At 53.4% G+C, this 27,267-nt stretch overlaps 2 protein-coding genes across 4 annotated transcripts; one reads left to right on the forward strand and one right to left on the reverse strand.

The window, feature by feature from the left end:
• The first annotated feature begins 3,829 nt into the window (after positions 1-3,829).
• On the forward strand, positions 3,830-9,501 carry INSL3 (insulin like 3). 2 transcript variants are annotated; one of them, XM_064380706.1, is made up of 3 exons: positions 3,830-4,019; positions 4,802-4,920; positions 8,541-9,501. In XM_064380706.1, exons 1-3 carry the CDS (start codon positions 3,830-3,832, stop codon positions 8,730-8,732), a joined length of 501 nt encoding a protein of 166 aa, XP_064236776.1. In that variant the 3' UTR covers positions 8,733-9,501. The 2 variants fall into 2 exon arrangements, with proteins under 2 accessions (XP_064236776.1, XP_012298929.2); XM_012443506.2 differs by lacking the exon at positions 4,802-4,920.
• A 2,723-nt stretch (positions 9,502-12,224) lies between these two features.
• On the reverse strand, positions 12,225-26,616 carry B3GNT3 (UDP-GlcNAc:betaGal beta-1,3-N-acetylglucosaminyltransferase 3). Of its 2 annotated transcripts, none has more exons than XM_012443648.2 (3): positions 26,527-26,616; positions 15,742-16,367; positions 12,225-13,130 (listed from the first exon to the last, which is right to left on the reverse strand). In XM_012443648.2, exons 2-3 carry the CDS (start codon positions 16,315-16,317, stop codon positions 12,579-12,581), a joined length of 1,128 nt encoding a protein of 375 aa, XP_012299071.2. In that variant the 5' UTR covers positions 16,318-16,367; positions 26,527-26,616; the 3' UTR covers positions 12,225-12,578. The 2 variants fall into 2 exon arrangements, with proteins under 2 accessions (XP_012299071.2, XP_012299070.2); XM_012443647.2 differs by lacking the exon at positions 26,527-26,616 and adding an exon at positions 25,893-25,944.
• Positions 26,617-27,267: the final 651 nt, after the last annotated feature.

Genomic DNA, 27,267 nt, shown 5'->3' on the forward strand with positions numbered 1-27,267 from the left:
TTTGTAGTTTTAGCAGAAACAAGGTTTCACCGTGATGGCTAGGCTGATCTTGAGCTCCTGACCTCAAGTGATCCTCCTGCCTCAGCCTCCCAAAATGTTGGAATAACAGGCATGATCCACTGTGCCCAGGTTTTGTTTTTTCTAAATTTATTATTATTATTATTTTCTTTTTTTAATATATTTTTAATTTTTTTTTTTTAAAGACGGGGCTTCACCATGTTGGTCAGGCTGGTCTTGAACTCCCAACCTCAGGTGATCCACCCATCTTGACCTCCAAAGTGCTTGGATTACAGGCTTGAGCCACCACGCCCGGCCTAAATTTATTATTATTATTGTTATTATTATGATTGAGGCAGAGTCTCACTCTTGTTACCCAGGCTGGAGTGCAATGGTGCAATCTCGGTTCATGGCAACCTCTGCCTCCCGGGTTCAAGCCGTTCTTCTACCTCAGCCTCCCAAGTAGTTGGGATTACAGGTGTGTGCCACCACGTCTAGCTAATTTTGTTTTTTTAGTAGAGATGGGGTTTCTCCATGTTGGTCAGGCTGGTCTTGAACTCCTGACCTCAGATGATCTGCCCACCTCAGCCTCCCAAAGTGCTGGGATTACAGGCATGAGCCACAATGCCTGGCCTATTATTTTTTTTTTTAAGAGACAGGGTCTTGCTCTGTTGGCCAGGCTGGTCTCGAACTCCTGGGCTACAGTGATCCTCCTGCCTCAGCTGGGAATACAGGCACCCAGTTTTGAGTCTTATTTCCAATGGGGACATTAGTGTGGCTTTAAATATCTGATCTGACCTCTGCTCCCCCGTGTCTGTTTCTCTGGAGGAAGCCAAGGATGAGAGCAGTTGCCGTGGCTGGAACTCCGCTTTTTGGGGGAGCCCGTGTATCTGTTTGGGGTTCTGTAAGGAGGCAGGAGAGGCTGGAGTCTCAGTCCACCCTCACGGTACCTGACTGTCCCAGGGCTTCAGTTTTCTCATCTGTCTGATGGGACCCCTTCTGTCCTCACCCTACAAGCACCACAAAGGATGACACAGAACCTGGCAGGAACTTTTCAGGCAATTAAGGGAAGGAAAGACATTCCTGGCAGAGGGAACAGCATGCCAAGCATGAGAAGGCTGAGTAAGGAGGTTAAGAGCCCAGGTATTGAAGCCTGGAGTTTTGCCACTTCTGCGCTGTGTGACGGTGGGCAAGTTCCTTTCCCTCTCTGGGTCTCAGTTCTGTCCCCTGCAAAATGGGCAGAGCTTACCCGTTGGCTGGGCAGGATCAACTTTCTGATGGGTGACAGGGATTCTCATGCAGGTTAAGCTCCTCCTCACTGATCTGCAAAGCTTTTCCGCCACTTTTGCCTCCTTAGAAAACTTTTATCTATCTCTTAAAACCCTTGCAGCCTTCCCTCACATACCCCCACCACTATTATAGCCCTGTCCTTCCCTCCAGCCCCACTCTGACCCTGGGGCTGGCGAAGTGTCTGTGTCCAGCTATCTTTCCTGACCTCGGGCTTACCTGGGGGCTGGGCCAAGGCCTCGGCACAGAGGGGGCTCTGGGAGTGTTTGTTGACTGAATAAAGAAACTCAGTGGAAAAGATGGTTTGTGCTCGACTTGGGGCAATGTGGAACCTCAGAGGGTGTGTGAGCTGGGAGGGATGTGGTTAGGGCTGTGGGCCAAAGACCTTTCAAGGGGCCACTGTGGGAGCCTCAGGGTAGGCTGGTGGAGGAGGACCACTGGGTGAGGCTTGGCTGGGACCCTCAAGGACAGAGCTCCCTCACTCCTAGCCCCAGCTGCCGGCCTTGGCTGCAGCCTGGGGGAGCTGATTACAGGCTCTCTGCGGGTGGGGAAGGAACAGGCTGCTCTCTGGGTGGTCAGAGGACAAGGCCAGGCTGGGGGAGGCGAGGCTGTGGGGCAGGGACCAACATCACTGGGGCCAGGCCACCCCCAGCCATGTGCACCTCATAACTGCTAGAAAGATGTAGAGAATGGCCAGGCGCAGTGTCTCACGCCTCTAATCCCAGCACTTTGGGAGGCCAAGGCAGGAGGATCACTTGAGGTCAGGAATTTGAGACCAGCATGGCCAACATGGCGAAACCCTGTCTCTACTAAAAATACAAACATTAGCTTGGTGTGCTGGCCTATGCCTGTAATGCCGGCTACTCAGGAGGCTGAGGCAGGAGAATTGCTTAAAACTGGGAGGCGGAGGCTGCAGTGAGTCTTGATCATGCCAGTGCACTTCAGCCTGGGCGACAGAGCAAGACTCCATTTCAAAAAAAAAAGAAAGATGGGGAGAGAGATACCCAGAGAGCACCCTAATGTGGCAGAAAGGGGGAGGCACCTGCTGGGGGGTCAAGCAAGACCCGAATTCCAGAGCCCAGGTTCTCTCCTGCCTCGGGTCAAGCATCCTTCCCTCTCTCAGCCTCAGTTTCACTCCTTGGTAAAATAAAGCCATGAGACCCCCTAGGCACAAAGCTGGGGCCAAGCAGATGCTGAACTAATAAACCTTGATCTGTTCTGGGTCCCCCTCAGCCCCTGCTCACCCGGAAGGGACCGCCGTGCTGGGGAGGCAGAGCTTCCAACGGGACACCCCCAGCCCTGTGTGTCAGGCGTCTTGAGAAGACCTGGCTCTTCTTGGTCTCCTGTGACTTTGGGCAAGTCTGAGGTCCTCTCTTTGTGAGTCAGTTTTCTTTTTCTTTTTTTTTTTTTTGATTTGAGATGGAGTCTCACTCTGTCCCCTTGCCTGGAATGCAGTGGCATGATCTTGGCTCACTGCAACCTCTGCTCCTGGGTTCAAGTGATTCTCCTTCCTCAGCCTCCTGAGTAGCTGGGATTACAGGCATGCGCCACCACACCCAGCTAATTTTTGTATTTGGCAGAGACGGGGTTTCATCGTATTGGGCAAGCTGGTCTCGAACTCCTGACCTCAAGTGATCTGCCTGCCCCAGCTTACCAAAGTGCCTGGATTTCCAGGCATGAACCACTGCTCCTGGCCTCTGTGCCTGTTTTCTTATTTGTACAGTAAAAAAAAAAAACAACAAAATTCTGAACATTGTTGGTCTTGGAAGATGCCGGCTGACTTCCCTCCTACCCCCCAGAAAATGCAGGATTATTATTTTTCAGTTGACTATTTCATTTCTTCAAAATTGTGACAACAATAGCAAAGGCTTGGCTGTGTATGGCGGCTCACACTTGTAATCCCAGCACTTTGGAAGGCCGAGGAGGGAGGACCACTTGAGTTCTAGATGAGCCTGGGCAACATAGCAAGACTCCCGTCTCTACAATTAAAATTTTTAAATGGCTGGGTGTGGTGGCTCATGCCTATAATCCCAGCACTGTGAGAGGCTAAGGCAGGCGGATCGCTTGAGGTCAGGAGTTGGAGACCAGCCTGGCCAACATGGCAAAACCCAGCCTCTACTAAAAAAAAAAAAAAAGAAATACAAAAATATTAGCTGGGCAGGGTGGCGTGCACCTGTAATCCCAGCTACTCAGGAGGCTGAGTCTGGAGACTCGCTTGAACCCGGGAGTCTGAAGTTGCAGTGAGCCCAGATGGACTCACTGCACTCTAGCCTGGGCGACAGAGCGAAACTCTGGCTCAAAAATAAAATAAAATAAAATAAGAAAGAAAAAATAAAAAAGAAAGACTCCTTACCCAGTGCTCCCTCTGGAGGAGGTACATGTAAGGCCCTGGCCCTGGGAGAAAGGCCCTGGCGCTAACCCCACCCTTGACCTTCTTCCTGGGCGGTCCTGAAGAATGTTCTGTCCCTTCTCCAAGGCCCCCAGCTGGGACGGCCCAGGCGCCTATAAAGCGGGTCCCCGCTTGGCCCAGGCGCCACCCACCACCATGGATCCCCGACTGCCTGCCTGGGCGCTGGTGCTGCTGGGCCCCACCCTGGTGTTCGCGTTGGGCCCCGCGCCCACCCCAGAGATGCGTGAGAAACTGTGCGGCCACCACTTCGTGCGCGCGCTGGTGCGCGTGTGCGGGGGCCCCCGCTGGTCCACGGAGGCCAGGAGGCCTGTGGCTGCTGGCGACGGTGAGTGGGGACGGGCGGGGGCAGCGCTCTGGGAAGCCGAGGTGGTGCAGGTGCAGGTGCACACGGGCAGGGCAGGTGGGCGGGCTTGCAAGCGTGTGCCCGGCGCTCACCTGCTGGCTGCGTGCACAGATCGTGGGTCCCCACTGGAGTGTGTGTGCGCGCGCATGTGAAAGTCCCCAGGGGCATGAATCCCCTGTGGGACCAGAAACAGAGCGAGGCAGGAGAGGTAGGCTCTTGCAAGTAGGTGGTGAGATCCTGTCTCAAAATTTCAGTATTTTGATCTTCGTGAATGTTTGCCTTAATTTTGCTTCTTGTTTTTTTTTTTTTTTTTTTTTTGAGACTGAGTTTCGCTCTTGTTACCCAGGCTGGAGTGCAATGGCGTGATCTCGGCTCACCGCAACCTCCGCCTCCTGGGTTCAGGCAATTCTCCTGTCTCAGCCTCCTGAGTAGCTGGGATTACAGGCACGCGCCACCATGCCCAGCTAATTTTTTGTATTAGTAGAGACGGGGTTTCACCATGTTGACCAGGATGGTCTCGATCTTTTCACCTCGTGATCCACCCGCCTCGGCCTCCCAAAGTGCTGGGATTACAGGCGTGAGCCACTGCGCCCGGCCTGTTTTTGTTTTTTGAGACAGAGTCTCACTCTGATGCCCAGGATGGAGTGCAGTGGTGCGATCACCGCTCACTGCAGGCTCAAACGATCCTCCTGCCTCATTCTCTGGAGTAGCTGGGATACAGGTGCTGCCATCACGCCCAGCAAACTTTTTTTTCTTTTTTGCAGAGAAGGAGTCTCACTGTGTTGTCTGGTCTGGTCTCAAACTCCTGGGCTCAAGTGATCCTCCCACCTTGACCTTCCAAAGTGTTGGAAATAGAGATGAGTCCCTGTGTCCAGCCTTAAAAGTATTTAAGCCGGGCACGGTGGCTCACACCTGGAATCCCAGCACTTTGGAAGGCCGAGGTGGGCGGATCACGAGGTCAGGAGATCGAGACCATCCTGGCCATGGTGAAACCTCATCTCTACTAAAAATACAAAAAATTAACCGGACTTGGTGGTGGGCACCTGTAGTCTCAGCTACTCAGGAGGCTGAGGCAGGAAAATCACTTGAACTTGGGAGGCAGAGGTTGCAGTGAGCTGAGATCGTGTCATTGCACTCCAGCCTGGCAACAGAGCAAGACTCTGACTCAAAATAAATAAATAAATAAATAAAAGTATTGATTTTGAAAAGGATTTTATTATTATTTTATTTATTTTATACTTACTTATTTTGAGACAGAGTCTTGCTCCATCACCCAAGCCAGAGTGCAATAGCACGATCTCAGCTCACTGCAACCTCTGCCTCCCAAGTTCAAGTGATTTTCCTGCCTCAGCCTCCGGAGTAGCTGGGACTACAGGCATGCGCCACCCCACCCAGCTAATTTTTGTATTTTGTTTGTTTGAGATGGAGACTTGCTCTGTCACTCAGGCTGAAGTGCAATGGCATGACATCGGCTTACTGCAACTTCCACCTCCTGAGTTCAACCAATTATCCTGCCTCAACCTCCCAAGTAGCTGGGACTACAGGCACCCGCCAACATGCCCAGCTGATTTTTTTTTCTTTTTTTGTACTTCTGGTAGAGACAAGGTTTCACCATGTTGACCAGGCTGGTCTTGAACTCCTGACCTTAGGTGATCTGCCCACCTCGGCCTTCCAAAGTGCTGGAATTACAGGTGTGAGCCACTGTATCCGGACTGTGTATTTTTAGTAGAGATAGGGTTTCACTATGATGGGCAGGCTGATCTTGAACTCCTGAACCTAAGTGATCTGCCCACCTCAGCCTCATAAAGTGTTGGGATTACATGTGTGAGCCACTGTGCCTGGCTTTTCTACAAGTATTTAAAATTTCGTTTTAAAAGTATTGCATTAAAATACTTATCTTGCTGGACGTGGTGGCTCTTGCTTATAATCCCTGCTATTCAGGAGGCTGAGGAGGGAGGATCACTTGAAGCCAGGAGTTTGAGACCAGCCTGGGCAATGTAAGACTCAGCCTGAGACAGAGACCCCCTGTCTCAAAGAAAGAAAACATAATATTATTAATATCTATATTTTTTGAGACAGGGTCTCGCTCTATCACCCAGGCTGGAGTACAGTGGCATGATCTCAGCTCATTGCAGCCTCCACCTCCCAGGCTCAAGAGATCCTCCCACCTCAGCCTCCTGAGTAGCTGGGACTATAGGCACATGTCACCAAGTCTGGCTAACTTTTGTATTATTAGTAGTGATGGGGGTTTCACCATATTGCCTAGGCTGGTCTCGAACTCCTGAGCTCAGGCAATCTGCCCGCTTCACCCTCCCAAAGGCCTGGGATCACAGGTCTGGCCACCAAGTACTTTATTTTTTCTTCCTTTCCTTATGAAGTTGAGAGCTTTCACCTTTTTCGCTTAAGGAAGCACTTGGTGTCTTCTCTGTAATGTCTGCGTTGCCTACTCTTGCGCTTTGAGGCCATGATGAAGTAAAAGAAGGGTTACTTGAACAGGGGCGCTAAGATAACATTGCCGTTCATCTGGTCACCAAGACGGCTACTAAGTAACTAACAGGAATGGGCAGGGAGCGTAAACAGTGTGGATACGCTAGACAAAGGACGGACTCATGTCCCCTGAATGACAGTGTGAGATTTCACAGCGCTACTCAGAACAGCACACAATTGAAAACTTATGAAACCAGGAGCAGTGGCTCACGCCTGTAATCCCAGCACTTTGGGAGGCCAAGGCAGGCAGATCACCTGAGGTCAGGAGTTCGAGACCAGCCTGGCCAAAACAGTGAAACCCCGTCCCTACTAAAAATACAAAATTATCCAGGTGTGGTAGTGCATGCCTGTAATCCCAGCTACTCGGGAGGCTGAGGCACGAGAATCTCTTGAACTCGGGAGGTTGCAGTGAGCCGAGATCGAGATTGCTCCACTGCACTGCAAACTCCACCTCCTTTTTTGAGATTCTGTCTCAAAAAAATAAATAAATAGGCCAGCTGCAGTGGCTCACGCCTGTAATCCCAGCACTTTGGGAGGCCGAGGGGGGCAGATCACCTGAGGTTGGGAGTTTGAGACCAGCCTGACCAACAAGGAGAAACCCCGTCTCTACTAAAATACAAAATTAGCTGGCGTGGTGGCACACGCCTCTAATCCCAGCTACTCGGGAGGCTGAGGCAGGAGAATCGCTTGAACCGAGGAGGCGGAGGTTGCAGCGAACCGAGATCACCCTATTTCACTCCAGCCTGGGCAATAAGAGCAAAACTCCATCTCAAAAAAACAAAACAAAACAAAACAAAACAAAATTAGCCGGGCGTGGTGTTGCACACCTGTAATCCCAGCTACTTGGGAGGCTGAGGCAGTAGAACCGCTTGAACCTGGGAGGCGGAGGTTGCAGTGAGCAGAGATTATGCCACTGCACTCCAGCCTGGGTGACAAGAGTGAAACTCTGTCTGAAAAAAAAAAAGTCCCGATGGCTTTGTGCCTTATTCTCCCCACCCTAGTCCTGGCCCTGGTGAAGGTATGTAAGACAACTTTGTGCAGATGTGTTAACGTGTGTCCACATGCCTCTATGAGCCACTCTGATGGGGGGCTGGGGCAGGGATCCAGGGGAGGGGGGCCACCAGGGGTGTGTCCATGTAGTGGTGTGTGTACGTCTGTGGGTCCACCATGCATGCGTGGGTGACCAAGTGGACCCACAGACACGCACATCCCTGCATGTCTCAGCGCCATGAGGAGTCTGTGGGTGGGTCTCTGACCTGCTCTGGGTGCCTCACGGACCCTCGGATCTATCGCAGCTCCAAGAGCCCTGATATTCCTTGGACTGGGCTTGGGGTACACAGGTGGCATCTGGGGGTGCATGCAGCTGGGGACGCGTGGACATGAGTTGAGTGGATGAGATGATTAACCAGGTGCCTGGCATACAGTAGGTGTTTAATATGTCCTCACTTTTTTTTTTTTGAGGAGTTTCATTCTTGACGCCCAGGCTGGAGTGCAGTGGTGCGATCCCGGCTGCCTGCAACCTCCACCTCCTGGGTTCAAGCGATTCTCCTACCTCAGCCTCCTGAGTAGCTGGGATTACAGGCACGCGCCACCGTGCCCAGCTAATATTTTGTATTTTTAGTAGAGACGGGATTCCACCATGTTGACCGGGATGGTCTCGATCTCTTGACCTCGTGATCCACTCACCTCGGCCTCCCAAAGTGCTGGGATTACAGATGTGAGCCACCTCCCCTGGCCTAATTTTTGTATTTTTTAGTAGAGACGGGGTTTCACCATGTTGGTCAGGCTGGTCTTGAACTCCTGACCTTAAGTGATCTGTACACTCAGCCTCCCCAAGTGCTGGGATTACAGGCGTGAGCCACCGCGCCCGGCTATTGCTCACTTTTTATTTGCATGCATGATGAGTGTTCTGTGGGTCAGTCAGTGGGATGTGAGTGTGTGGATTCATGCACATGCAGCAGGGGGTGGGGTGTCCTCTGTGGTCCTGGTTCTGGCTGAGTTCCACTCTGTCCCCAGGTGAACTGCTGCAGTGGCTGGAGAGACGACATCTGCTCTATGGACTGGTGGCCAACAGTGAGCCTGCGCCGGGAGGACCTGGCCTGCAGCCCCTGCCCCAGACCTCTCACCATCATCGCCACCGCCGTGCAGCTGCCAGCAACCCCGCACGCTACTGCTGCTTCAGTGGGTGTAGCCAACGAGACCTGCTGACCCTCTGTCCCTGATGATTCCTCCTTGGGTGCAGCCTCAGAGTGGCCCGAGGCCCCGAGGGGTCTGGTCTGCTGAGGTCCTAAGACCACACAGCACCATAAAGTCCCACATCTGCAGGAACATTGTTGATTACCTCCTGGGACGAGATGCTCACTATCTACCCCAGACCAATGCCACCTGCAGCCTGTGGCGTCAACTGTAGAATAAATCACACCCTAGCCCTGGCTTGGGGGATCCCCACTTTCACAGATGCTGGACACTGAGAGCCAAACGTCCACTCCGGAGGAGCCCGATGCTCTGCTCCCTGCGTGTGTAACACCCCTTCCTGCTGTCTCCTAGTAAATAAACAACGCAAAGCAGCGTTCTGCATTTTCCACAGAAAAAGGGACCGGCCTCAGTGAGTCCCATGTGGGCTTGTTCCCAGCAGCCACAGACCCACGGGCACTTCCAGGAGCTTGATATCTAGAGAGGCATTGCTATGCAAAGTGGGGAAACTGAGGCCCAGGGAGATGGCTGCTTGCCAAGGTCAGACAGGGTGGGAAGGGTTAAGTGCTGGACTTGAGCCAAGGTCTCTACCAAGGCCCATGGGAGTCCTGAACCCTGAGGACCTAGAATGGTAGAAACTAGACACAAATGTCTGAAAATGATCGTGGCAAAACACACTGATTGGCGTTTGAGACAGGGTCTCACTGTTGCCCAGGCTGGTCATGAACCCCTGGTCTCAAGTGATCTATCTGCCTTGGCCTCCCAAAGTGCTGGGATGACAGGTTTGAGTCACCCACCAGCTCATTTTGTTTTTTTTGTTTTTTTTCTTTTTGAGACAGAGTCTCACTCTGTCACCCAGGCTGGAGTGCAGTGGGATGATCTCAGCTCACTGCAACCTTCCTCTCCCAGGTTAAAGCGATTCTCCAGCCTCCACCTTCCAGGTTCAAGCAATTCTCGTGCCTCAGCCTCCCGAGTAGCTGGGATTACAGGCATGTGACACAATACCCTGCTAATTTATTTTTAGTAGAGATGGGGTTTTACCATGTTGGTCAGGCTGGTCTCAAACTACTGACCTCAGGTGATCCACCTGCCTCTGACTCCCAAAACGCTGGGATTACAGGCGTGAGCCACCATGCCCGGCCTCATTTTATTTTTGAAACAAGGTCTCTCTCTCACCTGGGCTGCAGTGCAGTGGCATGGTCCTGGCTCACTGCAACCTCAACCTCCCAGGCGCAAGTGGTCCTCTCATCTCAGCTTTCCAAGTAGCTGGGGCGACAGGTGGGCACCACCATACCTGGCTTTTTTTTTTTTTTTCCATAGAGATAGGGTGTTGCTGTGTTGCCCAGGCTGGTCTTGAACTCCTGGGCTCAAGTGATCCTCCCACCTTGGCCTCCCAAAGCCCTGGAATCATAGGCATGAGCCATTGTGTCCGGCCCTATTGCCTCGTGTAAATTCTGCTAAGGCTGGTGCAGTGGCTTATGCCTTAATCCCAACACTTTGGGAGGTTGAGGCAGGTGGATTCCTTGAGGCCAGGAGTTCGAGACCAGCCTGGCCAACATGGTGAAACCCTGTCTGTACTAAAAATACAAATATTAGCTGGGCATGGTGGCACATGCTTGTAATCCCAGCAACTCGGGAGGCTGAGGCATGAGAATCACTTGAATTTAGGAGGCAGAGATTACAGTGAGCTGAGAATCACACCACTGCACTCCAGCCTGGGCAACAGAGCGTGACTCTGTCTCAAAAATAAAATCAAGCCCGGGCTTGGTGGCTCACGCCTGTAATCCCAGCATTTTGACAAGTCAAGGCGGGTGGATCGCCTGAGGTCAGGAGTTTGAGACCAGCCTGGCCGGCATGGTGAAACCCCATCTCTACTAAAAGTACAAAAATTAGCCAGGTGTGGTGGCACATACCTGTGACCTGTAATCCCAGATATTCAGGAGGCTGAGGAGGAGAATTGCTTGAACCCAGGAAGCGGAGGTTACCATGAGCTGAGATTGTGCCACTACACTCCCTCCTGGGTGACAGAGCAAGACTCCATCTCAGGAAAAAAAAGAAAAAAGAAAAATCTGTCTTTGGGAATATGAGCTGAAAGCAACAGGGAGCTGTGAAGGGTGTCTGAGCAGGGGGTGGGGTGGGATGAGGTCAGATCAACCTGACAGAAATTCCTGCAGTCTTTGCCTCACCAGTCCTGTTTTGTTTCAGTTTTCTTGAGACAAAGTCTCACTCTGTTGCTGCTCAGATTAGAGTGCGGTGGCGCAGTCATGGCTCACTGCAGCCTCCAACTCCTGGGCTCAAGGGATCCTCCTGCCTCAGCCTCCCAAGTAGCTGGGATTACAGGCATGTGCCACCATGCCCTGCTAATTTTTGTATTTTTAGTAGAGATAGGGTTTCACCATATTGGCCAGGATGGTCTCAATCTCCTGACTTCGTGATCTGCCCGCCTCAGCCTCTCAAAGTGTGGGGATTACAGGCGTGAGCCACCGCGGCCGGCCACCTTGTTTTTACCAATGTATATTTTCTACTGGAAAACGAAACTTTTAGGGATGAATGTGGACTTGTCTCTGTTAAAACTTATAAATTGCTTTTAAAGAAAAAAGACCTCCAGGTCTTCACAAAACTTTTTATTCTCCAAGGATGCCCCATCACAATGCCTGTGAAGCAGCAGTCCCAGAGACTGAGGCCTGAGGCTGGGGACTGCAGGGGGTCACTGACTCACTCGGTCTCCCCATAATCTGTAAAATATACCGGGGTGGGGGCCGCTGAAGGACCTGAATCTCTCCCTTCTCCAGGAAGTGGGGCCTGTGCCTACTGGCCTCGTGTCCATTAAAGACGCTTCCAGCCCCAGTGCTGTTCTCTGAATTATTAGGGAACACAGGGATAGGGGCTGACTCCCAATGGGGGCCTCAGAAACTCTGAGCTTCCACAACCTTCAAAGGACCCCTGCCTCCCTCCTCTGCCCACGCCTCCACCATTAGAGCATTTGATACCACAAGCAAGGAGGGACCCACAACTTCTCTGGTCCCCCACCACCACCACCTTCTGAGTTGTCCAAGGCCCAGGAAAGGGCTACGATCAGAAACTCTTGGCCAGCATGGTGGCTCACACCTGTAATCCCAGCACTTTGGGAGGCCGAGGCGGGCATATCACAAGGTCGGGAGTTCAAGACCAGCCTGGCCAACCTAGTGAAACCCTGTCTCTACTAAAAGTACAAAAATTAGCCGGACATGGTGGCACGCACCTGTAGTTTCAGCTACTCGGGAGGCTGAGGCAGGAGAATTGCTTGAACCTGGGAGGCAGATGTTGGGATGAGTTGAGATCGCGCCACAGCTAGCGACAGAGCGAGACTTTGCCTCACACACGCATGCGCACACACGCACACAAAGATCGGAACCTCTCTTCTCCTGGGCTGAAAGATATTTCTCATATCAGCTCTATGTGGACACAGGAGTTTCTTGTTGGCCTGGAACTGGGCGGAACTTATCTGCCATTAAACCACTGCAGGTGCACCGCTTAGTATCCTGTTTATAAGTAGGTCAGAGCAGGGAAGTAGGACCTTGATCTAAATGGAATGGATGCGTCCACAGTTGGAACCCTAGCAGAGGCACTTTTACTGTTAGTTTCCGGAAACAGAAGACGGATATTTTCTGGAGTTCTTTTAGTCATCCAGGGAGAATGCTGGAACAATACCAGGTGGGTTTTGAAGGATGTATAGGAGTTCACCAGCCAGAATATTTACTCATCAAACCTTCCCTGGCACTCCCCTCCGCTCAGACCACAAAGATAGTAGCTTCCTGGGGGGAAGGTGTCACCCCTTCCAATGAAAGCAGGAGCCCAGAGGCTGGGGACCCTGATGCTGCCTCAGTGGATCTGTCTCTGTTTGCCACAGGTGAGGTTGGGCTGGTTCAGTGCATCCCACATGAGCAGCATCTCATAAGGCAGGAAGCGGTGCACCAGCAGCAGGTCACGGTAGAAGCAGGGGTCGAAGGAGGACAGGCGTCGCGACGGGACCTGCACGCCAACCGTGCGGATGCCGCTGTGGGAGGCAGGCTTCAGTCCCTCGAGCTCCAGACACATACCCATGAAGACATCATCAATGGGGAAGAGGTCTAAGACACGGGCGGCCCGGCGGAGGGCATCGGCCGTGAAGCGGGACAGCAGGAAGCCACCACCCCCACAGTAGGGTGGGTACCGCTCATTCTGAGTCACCATCTTCGGCACGTAGTACTTGCTCCAGAAAACCCGGATGGGGCCCACGTTTCGGATCAGTTGCCCCACGAAGAGGTGGTGGCCAGGGTCATGGCCCTGCAGGTAGGAGACCATATTGTCCGTGTGTGCAAAGACGTCATCATCCCCGTTGAGCACGAAGCTGGTGTTGGCGCACCTCACCTCCTGCCACTGTAAGAACAGCACCTGCAGACAAGGGGGGGCAGGGCATGCTTGCTGGAGGGCTGGAGAAATCGGCCTTGGGCCCCTGTTGGTCACCCCAGCCTAGTGAGCCCAGGAAAGGAAGTGTCTACAGTCCAGCCTGGGTTTGAGGTCCAGTTCTGTGGGGGTTACTTTGGAAACCCTCTCTGTGCCTCAGTTTCCAACTCTCCAAACAGGCCTCATCATGTGCCTCCAGGAGTATTGGGAAAATTCATGGAGACCATGCTTCATGAAGCATCAAGAAATGCTAGAAAATTGTTACATTTATATTTATTGCTATTCCTTCCAACTCTGCCTGGCCAAGCCCTGTTGTTAAATACTTATTTGTGTGAATTCGGTTTGTTTGTTTTTGAGACAGGGTCTTGCTCTATTGCCCAGGCTTGAGTGCAGTGGCATGATCATAGTTCACTGCAGCCTTGAATTCCTGGGCTCAAGTGATCCTCCCACCTCAGCCTCCCAAGTAGCTGGGAGTATAGACACTTGCCACTACTCCCGGCTAATTAAGACAATTTTATTTTTAGAGATGGGACCTTGCTATGTTGCCCAGGCTGGTCTCAAACTCCTGGCCTCAAAGAATCCTCCCACCTCAGCCTCCCAAAACGCTGAGATTATAAGCATGAGCCACCACTCCTGGCCTTTGGGAGTTTTTTTTTTTTTTTTTTTTTTTCGAGATGGAGTTTTCACTCTTACTACCCAGGTTGGAGTACAGTGGCAACCTTGGGTCACTGCAACCTCTGCCTCCTGGGTTCAAGCAATTCTCCTGCCTCAACCTCCCAAGTAGCTGGGATTATAGGCATGCACGACCATGCCTGGCTAATTTTTTGTATTTAGTAGAGATGGGATTTCACCATGTTGGTCAGGCTGGTCTTGAACTCCTGACCTCAGGTGATCCACTTGCCTCAGCCTCCCAAAGTGCTCGGATTACAGGTGTGAGCCACTGCGCTTAGCCTGCGTGATTGTTCACATCTACCTCTCCAATCAAACACTGGGCTTCCCTCCTTGGGCCTGTGTCTCCATCTTTCTGTCCATGCCATCCCTCCCTCAGCACCCAGCATAGTGCTGGAGCTTCATGGGTGCTAGGTTCATATTTGTCAAGTTGACATTCATCACACACTTCTGTGGGTTTTGTATTGTTTTGTTTTTTTGAGGTAGAGTCTCACTCTGTCACCCAGGCTGGAGTGCAGTGGCGCGATCTTGGCTCACCGCAACCTCCACCTCCAGGGCTCAAGCGATTCTCCTGCCTCAGCCTCACCATGGTGGAGACCTACTTGGTAATTAACACGGGCTGGGCATCTGCCTGCTCCAGGCACTGTGCTTGGCGCGCGCCCTACCTTGAATCCTGAATGCACCCTTAGGAGGTAGCAGTGGTCCTCAATCTTATTTACAGACGAGGGAACAGAGGCTCCCTGAAGAAAACTGTACTGAGTGAGGTCACCTGCAGAGAAATGGCCCTAGTGGCCTCGAATCCAGGCCTGTCTGTACCTCCTATGAGCAGGAACCTGCTGAATTCCCTGTTCCTCCGTGAAAATGTCTCTACTTGTCTCGCTCAACTCGAGGACCTAGGAGGGCTTCTTAGAGCCTCCATTTCCTCATCTGCAGATGGGCAGGATTTTCTCACTTCTCATGGGTTCTTTTTTAAAAAAATAGAGATGAGGTCAGGCATGGTGGCTCATGCCTGTAGTCCCAGCACTTTGGGAGGCCAAGACAGTGGATCACCTGAGGTCAGGAGCTCGAGACCATCCTGGCCAACATGGTGAAACCCCGTCTCTACTAAAAATGTAAAAATCAGCTGGGCACGGTGGCGCATGCCTGTAATCCCAGCTACTCAGGAGGCTGAGGCAGGAGAATTGCCTGAACCCAGGAGGCGGAGGTTGCGGTGAGCCGAGATCGTGCCATTGCACTCCAGCTGGGTAACAAGAGTGAAACTCCATCTCAAATAAATAAATAAATAAATAAATAAATAAATAAATAAATAAATAAATAAAATAAAAATAAAATCAGCTGGATGTGGTGTCACACGCCTGTAGTCCCAGCGACTCGGGAGGCCGAGGCAGGAGAATCGCTTGAACCTGGGAGGCAGAGGTTGCAGTGAGTTGAGATCACGCCCCTGCATTCCAGCTGGGTGACAGAGTGAGACTCCATAAAACAAACAAAAAAACCCAAGGAGATGTGTTTCCTGTCACTGCCAAGTTGAGCTGGGCATCCGGCACTGGTCTGCGTGCCTTATAAACGCCATCTCCTGTAAACCTCACAGCAGCCCCCAGAGGTAGGTGGGACCCATTCACATCCCATTTCCCAGGTAAGAAAACTGAGGCACAGAGAGGTGAATGAACTCCTCCAAGGTCCAAGAGCAAGTAAGAGGCAGAGTTTAGATTCGAACCCCATCGTCGGGCTGGAGCTCTGTGCTGGTAACCTAGCTCCCCTGCCCTTCCCCCAAGCCTTCCCCAGGAGAAGATGACTTTGGGTCACCACAAGGCTGGTGGGGATAGCAGAGGGGCAGAATGGGGCATGATGGTCCCCTGGGTCCCTCAGGAAGGGGTGGTCATTTGGACAAGAAGAGCAGGTGCCCCGATCAGGTGACCTCAGCCCAGCGCACCTGCTTGAGTGTGAGGTTGAAGAAGGTGTCGTGGAAATCCCACTGTAGGATGTCTCCGTGAGTCTGTGCCTCCAGCTCCAGCAGCCGGTTGACCTTGTGGGCCTCGTGTGGGTTGGAGGCTGTGCCCACCAGGAAGAGGCGGCGCAGCTGCAAACCCCGCACCTTGCGCTCGCGGCCCCACGTGCGCCGCAGCAGCTCGCGCCGCTCGTAGTTGCTGGGCGAGGACTTGATCGCCAGCAGCAGGAAGACCGGCTGCGCGCACTTAGAGGGGGGCGCGTCCTGCAGCAGCGGAAAGTCGCGGCAGTGTTTGTACAGCAGGAAGTCCCGAACCTGCCGCGGCTGCCCCGCGAAGTCCGGGTGTGCAGTCACAGAGGTGTTGGCGTGGCACGGGGCGCGGGCTGGCGGGGTGGGTGGAGTGGGCCAGGCCAGGGTCTTGGGGGTCTCTGGTGGCTGCTCCCGGACCTCGTAGGTGGGTGGTGACTCTTGCAGAGTGAAGAGGAGAAGGAGGAGGAGGGTGAAAGCGCCGATGGCCAGAATGAGGGTACCACTGGGCCGAAGGTGCCGGAAATGCCTCATCCTGGCCAGCCAGGGTCTGGGGTCAGTCTGAGGAGCCCCCTGGGCAGCTCCTGCGGAAAACAAAACTCACTGAACGCTTGCCATGAGCAAAGCGCTTTCCTGTGGCCCCCAACACCTGGTGGCACCTGGAGGTTGCTCAGGTTGGCAAAATATCAAAATTCACCCCCCAGCTAACCCCTCTGCCCCTTGCAAGACCCACTGCAAAGCACTCCAACCCCGACTGGCTCTGACAGGTGCCCTGCCCCCGCCCCCCACTGGGGATTATTTTAATTTTTATTCTTTTTGAGACAGGATCTCTCATTCTGTTGCCCAGGCTGGAGTGCAGTGGTGTGATTTCAGCTCACTGCAGCCTCCACCTCACGGGTTCAAGCGATCCCCATGCCTCAGCCTCCTGAGTAGCTGGGATTACAGGTGTGAGCCACCATGCCCGGCTAATTTTTTTTGTATTTTTAGTAGAGACGGGGTTTCTCCATGTTGGTCAGGCTGGTCTTAAACTCTCGACCTCAGGTGACCCGTCTGTCTCGGCCTCCCAAAGTGTTGGAATTATAGGCATAAGCCACTGTGTCTGGCCTCTGTCACGGCCTCTCAAAGGGCTGAGGTGAGAGGCATGAGCCACCACACCTGGCCTTTCCATGTGAAGTCTTAGTTTCCTTATTAGGACATGGGGGTGCTGAGATTACCCCTCTCTCACACACACACACACACACACACAGTGGGGCCACAGCTCCCTGTGACTGCGAAAGGGCTTGGCGCATCTTAGCTGTGTGGTGACTGCCTCAGTGACCGTCAGTCCACCGCCCTGGCTGCCTTGATTCCCCACTTACAGACAGGGATGTTAAGCTTCGGCATGGAGCAGGATCAGAACCCAGGACTTTGACAGGTGCAGTCCGTCCGCCTCATACGTCCCTCAACTCGGGGTCACTGGGGGATTCCCTGCCCAGATCTCAGGGCCTCCCAGAATCTATCACAAGGGACTGCGTCATGGATGGCACCAAATATCTCTCAAAGGATAGAGAACCTGGCCAACCTCTGCCACCCAGGGCACAGACAGCTGAGTATCTGTGAACATGCATGAGTCCAATCCTGTTTGATTTTTTTTCTTATCTTTTTTTTTTTTTAATGGGGCTGGCCGGTGCGGGAATCGAGTCCGCGACCTGGGGCACTGAGCACCAGGCACTCACCAACTAAGCTAACCGGCTGCCCGAGTCCAATCCTGTTAACTGTCGCGCTGACTCATCAGCCCAAGAGTGTTAACTGAGCAACTACTATATGCTAGATGCTGGGGATGCAGCCGTGACCAAGCCAGCCCTGTCCTCACTATAATAATACAGTAGAACAGCTTGGGCAACATGGTAAAACCTCATCTCTACAAAAAACACAAAAATTAGGCTGGGCACAGTGGCTCACACCCATAATCCCAGCACTTTAGGAGGCCAAGGCAGGCGGATCACTTGAGGTCAGGAGCCCAAGACCAGCCAGGCTATCTCTACCAAAAATACAAAAATTAGCCAGGTATGGTGATGGGTGCCTGTAATCCCAACTACTCGGGAGCCTGAGGCAGGAGAATTGCTTGAACTCCGGAGGCAGAGGCTGCAGTGAGCAATGATTGTGCCACTGCACTCCAGACTGGATGACAGAATGAGACTATGTCTCAAAACAAAACAAAACAAAACAAAAAATTAGCAGGGTGCGGTGGCATGTGCTTGTGGTCTCAGCTACCCAGGAGGCGGAGGTGGGAGGATCGCCTGAGCCCAGAAGTTCAGGGCTGCTGTGAGCTATGATCACACCACTGCACTCCAGCCTGGGAAACAGAGCAAGACACTGTCTCAGAAAAAATTGCTAATGATATTAACAATTAGTGACAGCCATACTAATTGCTACTGAGGCAGGTCCATGGGGGACCTGAGCAGCCTAGGAGCAGGGAGGTCCTCAAGGATGACGGGGGTTCACTTGGGCAGAGCGGTGGGGACGGACATTCCAGGCAGAGGGTGGAGTACGTGTAAAGGCCCTGAGGTGACCCAGATTTAGGGTGTTGGTGGCAGAACGAGGAGGTTGATGGGGTTGGGATGGGGGCGGGCGGGGGGATGGAGGTGATGATGGAGTTATAGGACCCGACTAGGGTGCAGGAATTGAATGGGCAGGCCAGGAAGAAAGTCTTATTTTCCTGTAAGAAGCAATGGGGAGCCATGGAGGGTCTATGAGCAGGGGAGGAATCAGATTGATTTATACATTTAAGAAGTCCCCTGTGGGCCGGGTGAGGTGGCTCATGCCTATAATCTCAGCACTTTGAGAGGCCGAGGCGGGTGGATCAACAGGTCAGGAGTCTGAGACCAGCCTGGCCAAGATAGTGAAACTCCATCTCTACTAAAAATACAAAAATTAGCTGGGTGTGGTGATGCGCGCCTGTAATCCCAGCTAGTCAGGAGGCTGAGGCAGGAGAATTGCTTGAACCCAGGAGGCGGAGGTGGCAGTGAGCCGAGATCGCGCCATTGCACTCCAGCCTGGGTAACAGAGCAAGACTCCATGGAAGAGGGGAGAGGGGAGGTTTAGAAAATAAGATGAAGGGCTGGGCGCAGTGGCTCACGCCTGTCATGCCAGCACTTTGGGAGGCTGAAGTGGGTGGATCACCTGAGGTCAGGAGTTCAAGACCAGCCTGGCCAACATGGTGAAACCCCTGTCTCTGCTAAAAATACAAAAATTAGCCTGGTGCAGTGGCTCATGTCTGTAATTCTAGCACTTTGGGAGGCCTAGGTGAGTAGATCACAAGGTCAAGAGATCGAGACCATCCTGGCCAACACAGTGAAACCCCGTCTCTACTAAAAATACAAAAATTAGCTGGGTGTGGTGGTGGGTGCCTGTAATCCCAGCTACTCAGGAGGCTGAGGCAGGAGGATCGCTTGAACCCAGGAGGTGGAGGTTGCAGTGAGCTGGGATCGTGCCATTGCACTCCAGAGGAACAGAATATGAGGAACCTCTGGGCAGTGGGAGACTCCGTCCGGTATCCAGGTGAGAGCTGTTGGCACACGACGGCCTGTAAACCAGGAAGGCCCAGCAGGTGCTGCTTGTGTGTGCTGCGTTTAAAGACACAGGGTCTCACTATGTTGCCCAGGCTGGTCTTGAATTCCCTGGGCTCAAGCCATCCTCCTGCCTTCGCCTCCCAAAGTGCTGGGATTACAGACATGAGCCACCGTGCCAGCTAATTTTTAAAATGTGTTTTTTTAGTGATAGGATCTCACTTGCTCTGTTGTCCAAGCTGGAGTGCAGTGGTGATCAGAGCTTACTGCAGCCTCCAGCTCCTGGACTCAAGTGATCCTCCAGCCTTAGCCTCCCGAGTTGCTGGGACCACAGGCACCAGTCACCACGCCTGACGCCAACACATTGATGAAGAACATCGTATGTTGTCTGCGCATAACAGTGCCTCCCCTGCACTCCTGCTCAAGGTGGGTAAAGAAGCATCACCCCAAGCCAGACATGGTGCCACCAGTGTCCAGCAGTGACGTCCAGGCTAATTCGTGGGGCCCCTCGTCTGCCCACCCGCTGCCAGACCAGCCGGTCCTGCCTGGAGCTGTTTGCCTTTCACGTGCCAGCGCGATTTTACCATCCTCCAGAACCCACTTCCTCAAATGCACACAGAAAAGCCACTTATTTCCCTCTGCCAAGACCCAGAAGCCTCTGCCTGGCGTGTGGCTGCAGGATGTGGGTCCTCTCTGCTGCCATCTTTCCCACACAATCTCTGCCCTCACTCATCTGCACCAGCTGCACCAGATTCTTGATCAATCCTTAAACATGGCCGGGTGCGGTGGCTCACGCCTGTAATCCCAGCACTTTGGGAGGCTGAGGCGGGCAGATCACCCGAGGTTAGGAGTTCGAGACCAGCCTGGCCAATGTGGTGAAACCCCGTATCTACTAAAAATGCAAAAATTAGCTGGGCATGGTGGCACGCGCCTGTAATCCAAGCTACTTAGGAGGCTGAGGCAGGAGAATCACTTGAATCCAGGAGGCGGAGGTTGCAGTGAGCCAAGATGGCGCCATTGCACTCCAGCCTGGGGGACACAGCCAGACTCTGTCTCCAAAAGGAAAAAAAAATACATATATATATATATATGTGCACACATTTAAACACCCCAGTTTGGGAGGCTGAGGCAGGAAGATTGCTTGAGCCCAGGAGTTCAAGACCAGCCTGAGCAAGAAAGGGAGACCCTGTCTCTGCTAAAAATAACAGGAATGCACCACCACACTTGGCTAATTTTTGTACTTTTAGTAAAGACGGGGTTTCACCATGTTGGCCAGGCTGGTTTCGAACTCCTGATCTCAGGTGGTCCACCTGCCTCGGCCTCCCAAAGTGCCGGGATTACAGGCGTGATCTACCATGCCAGACCTAATAGTGTCATGAGGAATATTAACAAGCCACAAATAGTCCTTCAGATACCAAATATTCATGGTCACTGAATATTCATGCTTCAATGCTTAGATGATGCTAAGTATTAATGACTCATTGAAAATCAATGGTTGGGCCAGGCACGGTGGCTCACGCTTGTAATCCTAGCACTTTGGGAGGCCGAGGTGGGTGAATCACCTGAGGTCAGGAGTTCAAGATCAGCCTGGCCATCATGGTGAAACCCCATCTTAAAAAAAAAAAAAAAGAAAAAAAGAAAATCAATGGTTAATGAAAATTAGTGGCCACTAAATATGCAGAAGGCGTTGTCTGCTCGGCGGAATCGCGGGCGTTGGTGGCTGCACTCTGGCCCTGTGTCCTCATCACTTCCAGGGGACAGTCAAGGTTGGGCCCTTGCCCCAGGTGCAAGTGGCTCCAGCCACCTCTGTCGCCCTCAGCCCTCAACGCTGTTTTTTTTTTTTTTTTTTCCTGTTGCCCAGGCTGAAGTGCAATGGTGCAATCTCGGCTCACTGCAACTTCCACCCCCTGCTTTCAAGCAGTCCTCCTGCCTCAGCCTCCCAAGTGGGTGGGATTACAAGTGTGCACCACCGTGCCTGGCTAATTTTTTTTTTTTGAGATGGAAGTCTCACTCTGTCACCCAGGCTGGAGTGCAGTGGCACCATCTCGGCTCACTGCAACCTCTGCCTTCTGGGTTCAAGTAATTCTCTGCCTTAGCCTCCTGAGTAGCTGGGATTACAGGCACCCACCACCACATCTGGCTAATTTTTGTAATTTTAGTAGAGTCGGGGTTTCACCATCTTGGCCAGGCTAGTCTTGAACCCCTGATGTTGTGATCCCCTCGCCTCAGCCTCCCAAAGTGCTGAGATTACAGGCGTGAGCCACTGCACCTGGTCTCAACCCTGTTCTTGTCACTGTCTCTGAGAGACTTGGGCATGTGAATATCATCAAGGACCCTGCTGGCACCCCCTGGGGCTCAATCTTTCCCCCTTTCACTCCCAGGACTATTCAGAGACGATGGGTGAAGGGGGGTGGCACAGGGGGGAGGGGCTGTCCTGCCTGACACTGACTCAGAGGTCTCCATAGTATAAAGGTAATTCCCATTGTGAAACTCCCATTTTCCAGATGAGGAAACCGAGGCCCAGAGAGATCTGCTTCTGAACCCCTCTTCATAGACTCGCAGGCCCGGATACCCCTAACTGGCCTGGTCACTGGCTCTGTCTCCTCCTCGCCTGTGGTTAGAAGGACTGGCCTGTGAGCTGATGTCCTCGAAGCAGCCATGGGGACTCCCGACAGCCCTTGAGGAAGGACATTCTGACCCAGCGACTAACCATCCACAGGACTTGGGCTGAGAAGCTGGGGCCACCCAGACCTCAGTATCCTCCTCTACAAAGCTGGGATGGAGGCAGAGCCACCGACTGTCAGCTCTGTTGTGGCTGCCGCTTCTCCAGTTCTCAGCAATCCTCAATTGGGATTTGGATGGAGGCGTGAAACATTCTGAGGCTTCCAAAAGGCAAGGCAAGGGGCGGAGGGTGAGGGAAGCTTCTGGAAGAATCCCGTTTGAATGCATAAGGACTTGACTCCTGGGAAAAGCTAGAGGGCCAAGCGGTGGATGCAAGCAGTGACCTTTTCTCCAAGTGGCATATACGGGAAGTGCCAACAATGAGATTTCTTTTCTTGAGGCAAGATCTCACTCTGTCACCCAGGCTGGAGTGTTGCCGTGTGTAATCATAGCTCACTGCAGCCTCCAATTCCAGGGCTCAAGCGATCCTCCCGCCTCTGCCTCCTGAGTAGCTAGGACCACAGGCATGCACCGCCACGCCTGGCTAATTTCATTTTTGTAGAGATGGGTCTCGCTATGTTGCCTGGGTTGGTCTAACTCCTGGGCTCAAGTGATACTCCCACCACAGTCTCCCAGAGTTGCTGGGATTACAGGTATGAACCACCTCGACTAGCTACAATGAGTTTTTGTTTTGTTTTTTTTGGAGACAGATCCTCGCTCTGTCGCCCAGGCTGGAGTGCAGTGGTGTAATCTTGGCTCACTGCAACCTCTGCCTCCAGGGTTCAAGCGATTCTCCTGTCTCAGCCTCCAGAGTAGCTGGGATTACAGGAGTGCGTCACCACGCCCGGCTAACTTTCAGTAGAGACGGGGTTTCACCATGTCGCCCAGGCTGGTCTCGAACTCCTGACTTCAGGTGATCTGCCTGCCTCGGCCTCCCAAAGTGCTGAGATTACAAGCGTGAACCACTGCGCCCAGCCACAGTGAGATTTAATAGCAGCTGCTGTCACCCTTATCACCTGGATACTTGCGACTGCTCCAAGCAAGTGCTGAGCACCTAGTGTATACCACCTCTGGGTCTAGGTTTCAAGGACAGAGCCCAGATGATGAAGAGAAATCCTTGTGTGCCTAGGACACCATCACACTAACAGGGGACAGAGAAGTGGCAAACAGGACAATTTTCCAGAGGAGTACACCCTCCAGGGGTGAAGAAACTCCAGGGTGGAAGTTGGGGACACTTACGGGAGGCGGTGTGAGCCCCTCGCCTGTGGAGGGACCCCAGGACTCTCACTGAGCCTTCCAGAGGGGAACCCAGCGTCCAAGTGGACGATCTGTACAGAGAGGGTCCACACCTTTCCAAGGTCACACAGCTGACTGAGGCCAGGACTGAGGCCAGGGCGGGTGCGTGGGATTTAAATCCTGACCTCCTGGCCCCTGAGGCTGGTTCCTCCCCAGTTCTTACCAGTTTGGCCTCCCAGTAATGATGGGCTGGTACCTTTTTACAAGGAGCAGGTGTTGCTTTTGCAAATACAGGGAGAAGAAAAGAAAAAACCCAGTAAACATAATTCTTTAGGTTTACGATGGCCGCCGGGCCCTGCTTTAGCAAAACCGTGTGTGTAGTGAGTTCTACATCAACATATACTCAATATTCGCACCAGAGAGTAGCTAGGTGTGGAAAAAAGGGTGGGGCGGGGCAGGATGTTACATGCACTTTAGACCTTGGTGTGCTGGGTTTCTAGGTCTTCAGGCTTTGTCGTGGATGACTCATTCATTGTATGTCACCCTGCTGCAGGAACTGTCTGAGGCACCTGCGTGACGCTGGACAGGGGCCCTCAGTAACCAGCCCTGGTCCAGTGGCTCCTCAAAGGACATCTAGGGCTCCCTCCATAGAGGGGGAAACTGAGGCTGGGGATGGCAGGCCGTGAATCACAGTTCAACCTCAGACCCTTCCCACGATCCAGGAGTGATGGGAGCACTGAGGTGTCGTGGGCCCCTCCTCTAGGGACTTCCCCACACCCTCAGGCTGGTCAGGACTCTTTCCCAAGCCCTATACTTAGAGCCTGGAAATATTCATGATAATATTTCCGTCATGCAAAGACACACTGTTATCAACGAGAACATAATGAGCGGCATAATCAGGACTACAGTCAACATGCCAGCTCCTGCGTGCAGCCTGGTCACCATCTGACCATCCAAACTCCGTTATCTGTGCTGGGAAGCAGGGCTGCATTAGCCCCATTTTTATGGATAGGAAAACTGAGACACAGAGAGGTCTAGAAATACATCTGAGAAAGGTTGGGTGGGAGCCTAGTTCCTGCCTTTAACTCCCAGCTGATGAGACTTCCTTTAGTTTGCCATGTTGGTAGTGAGTTCCCCATCATGAGGAGCAATCAAGCCAAGTCAGATTCCCATCAGGAAGAGGGTCCACAATAGGCATCCTCCGTGGCTCATGGGGTTGGGAGAGCAAGCAAATCCCTGCCTTGCTCTGGGCCTCAGAGGCTGGTGGCAGGAAGAAACATCACTCAGGGAGGGCTTACTTTCTCCTCCTGGGCTTGCCCAGCCTGTCTGCATTCCCTGAACTCTGGCCTAGGGCAGAGAGGCTCCTAGGCCCCCTTTTGGTTCCTCCACACCCAGAGCACCTGGCAGAAACTGCTACATGCTGAGGGTGTCCAGGCTAGACAAACAGCCAGCTGCTCGCCTAGGCCAGGAGGGGGCCCAACTGCTTGACTTGGAGGCCACACCTCTTCCTCCTGACCTCCTGACTCCAAGCCACGATACCAGCCCTGCCTGGTGTCACCTTGAGAACAGGGCAGTGAGAGGAAGTGACGGCCCCCAGGGCTGGCCCCAGACCTAGACAGCCAGGTGACCGCCCCTGGGCTCTGAGTCCCAAGTCTAGACTGCAGGAGGCCCTGGCCCGAGCTGAGGGGTACCTCAGTTTCCCCTCGAGAAGTATCCATTTAAAAAAAATCAGGGCTGTGTGCAGTGGCTCATGCCCGAAATCCCAGCACTTTGGGAGGCCAAGACAGGAGGATTGCTTGGATCCAGGAGTTTGAGACCAGCCTGGACAATATAGTGAGACCCCATCTCTTTAAACAAAAGCTTTTTTAATTAGCTGAGTGTGATGTGCACCAGTAATTAGCTGCTTGGGAGGCTGAAGTGGGAGGATCACTTGAGCCCAGGAGGTGGAGGGTACAGTGAGCCAAGATCGCACCACTGCACTCCAGCCTGGGTGACAAAGTGAGACCCTGCCTCTATAAAAGGTTTAAATCTGACCCAGAGGAAAAGGTGGTCAGGATCCTCGGAACAAGAGTGAATCTGAACAGTGGCTACAGACATAATTATTATTAATATAATAAGGATGGGCTGGGCGTGGTGGCTCACGCCTATAATCCCAGAACTTTGGGAGGCTGAGATGGGCGGATCACCTGAGCTCAGGAGTTTGAGACCCACCTGGCCAACATGGTGAAATCTCCTCTCTACTAAATTAGTTGGGCGTGGTGGCACGTGCCTGTAATCCCAGCTACTAGAGAGGCTGAGGCAGGGGAATTACTTGAATCCGGGAGGTGGAGGTTGCAGTGAGCCAAGATCGTGCCACTGCACTCCAGCCTGGGTGGCAGAGTCAGATTCTGTCTCAAAAAAAAAGAAGAAAAAAAAAAGAGGGTGGGGAGTGTAAAAAGAAAAAAATTTAAAAAAAGGAAAAAAAAAGAATTAAAAAAAAGAAAAAGAAAAAAGAAAGAAAAAATACATATACATATAATTATGATGACAACTGACTGTCCCTGGGCATCCACTGAGTGACCACAGCTCTTACCCACTCAACTCATCCTCACCGAGGTCCCATGTCCCGAGACCCCCCCCTTGACACATAGGGAAACTGAGGCTCGGAGACCAAACGTCACTCACCCAAGGGCCCCCAGTGGCCAGCAGTACACCCCATCACAAAAGCTTCCTTTGACTGAACGCTTCGGGCATCCTCATCCCAGCTGGGTCACTGTCCCACCTCACAGAGGGGAAACTGAGGCCGGTTCAGAGGCCAAGAGCAACGTGTCCGCGCCACACAGCCGGGGGCCCTGGCAGGCCCCGCAGCACCGGAGCCGCGGGGAGAGGCTGGGGGTCGGCTGCAGTTCCCAGACGCACAGCCGGGGACCCCAGTGCCGGCTTGCCCAGACCCTCCCAACCAAGACGCCAATAATTCCGACAAGCAGGCAACGGTCACAGCAACAGCCAGGCGGCCTGAGCCGCCTCCGCCTCGGGGGGCTGATCCCGCCCGACCCTGGGCGCTGCGCGGGGTCCCGGGCGGCCAGGCGTGGGGGAGGCCGCCTCCCAGACCCAGGGCCGAGGTGGCCTGGGGAACGCCGGAGACACTTAGGGCTGGGTGAGGGCAACCGGGCTGCTGGGACTCGGGGCTCCCGAACGTCCCCACATCTGCAGGGTACGCGCGGTGGAGACCGCAGGGGCTTCTCCAGAGCCCCAACTCCCCCGCCCGAGACCCCCATCCCGGGGTCCGCCAGATTCTGCGGGGGCTGCAGACACTCACCCCCAGACCACCGTCCCGCCTCTGCCCCTGTGCCGGCTCCTCTCCGCCCAGGATCCGAAGACGGTTTCCACCTGAGCCAGAGCTCCCGCCTTCTCCAGTTCCTCCCTCCCACCGGGCCTCGCTCCTTCCTGCCTCCCTCCGCCCCCGCCCCCCGCCAGGCCCCTGCTCCCAGCTGGGCTGAGTTTCCTGGTGGCCCAGGTGAAGTTCCCCGCTGGCGCCTCCCTCCCCGGCCACCGCCACCTTCTCCTGTCCGGGCCCGGCTCCAGCCTCTGCCATCCCCGCCTCTTGCCACCCTCGCCGCTCTCGGGGCGCACGACCCCACCCTGGGCCTGGCCCGCTGCTAGGAAATGAGCTCCCCGTGGCTGGAGATGATCAAACGGCGCCTGGCAGGTTCCTGGCACAGAGCCCGGTCAGCGTCGGCCCAGGTACGTTGGGTGAAGAAATGACTGGATGAGGGCGTGGGGGACAGAGGGGGGCAAGCTGAACCTTGTGGCATTTCTGCTCTCTGCAAGGGGTTCAAAGATTCCAGAAACCAAGGACAGAGAGCGGTGGCTCACTCCTGCGTTTCGGGAGGCTGAGGGAGGGGGATCGCTTGAACCCAGGAGTTTGAGACCAATCTGGGCAGCATAGTGAGACCCCATTTCTATATTTAAAATAGTCCCAGGAGCCAAAAACCTATGCTGTACTCCCAGACATTCAGATGCCACCTGCTGGCATTTGGAAAGGTTCTGAAGTCGAAAA

This window comes from Aotus nancymaae, unplaced genomic scaffold (genome assembly GCF_030222135.1).
Source record: "Aotus nancymaae isolate 86718 unplaced genomic scaffold, 86718_ANA_hifiasm-v0.15.2.pri h1tg000028l, whole genome shotgun sequence".
In the NCBI taxonomy this organism is placed as follows: domain Eukaryota; kingdom Metazoa; phylum Chordata; class Mammalia; order Primates; family Aotidae; genus Aotus; species Aotus nancymaae.

Bases quoted from the DNA above. Each gene is read 5' to 3' on its own strand.
- B3GNT3 (XM_012443647.2), bottom strand. From the start codon at position 25,926: ATGGGGTGTACTGCTGGCCACTGGGGGCCCTTGG. The intron at 16,368-25,892 runs GTGAGTGACGTT...TGTTTTCCGCAG, and splicing joins TGGCCACTGGGGGCCCTTGG to GAGCTGCCCAGGGGGCTCCT. The intron at 13,131-15,741 runs GTGCGCTGGGCT...CCTTGTCTGCAG, and splicing joins TCAACCTCACACTCAAGCAG to GTGCTGTTCTTACAGTGGCA.
- INSL3 (XM_064380706.1), top strand. From the start codon at position 3,830: ATGGATCCCCGACTGCCTGCCTGGGCGCTGGTGCTGCTGGGCCCCACC. The intron at 4,020-4,801 runs GTGAGTGGGGAC...TCTTTTTTGCAG, and splicing joins GCCTGTGGCTGCTGGCGACG to AGAAGGAGTCTCACTGTGTT. The intron at 4,921-8,540 runs GTATTTAAGCCG...CTCTGTCCCCAG, and splicing joins CCCTGTGTCCAGCCTTAAAA to GTGAACTGCTGCAGTGGCTG.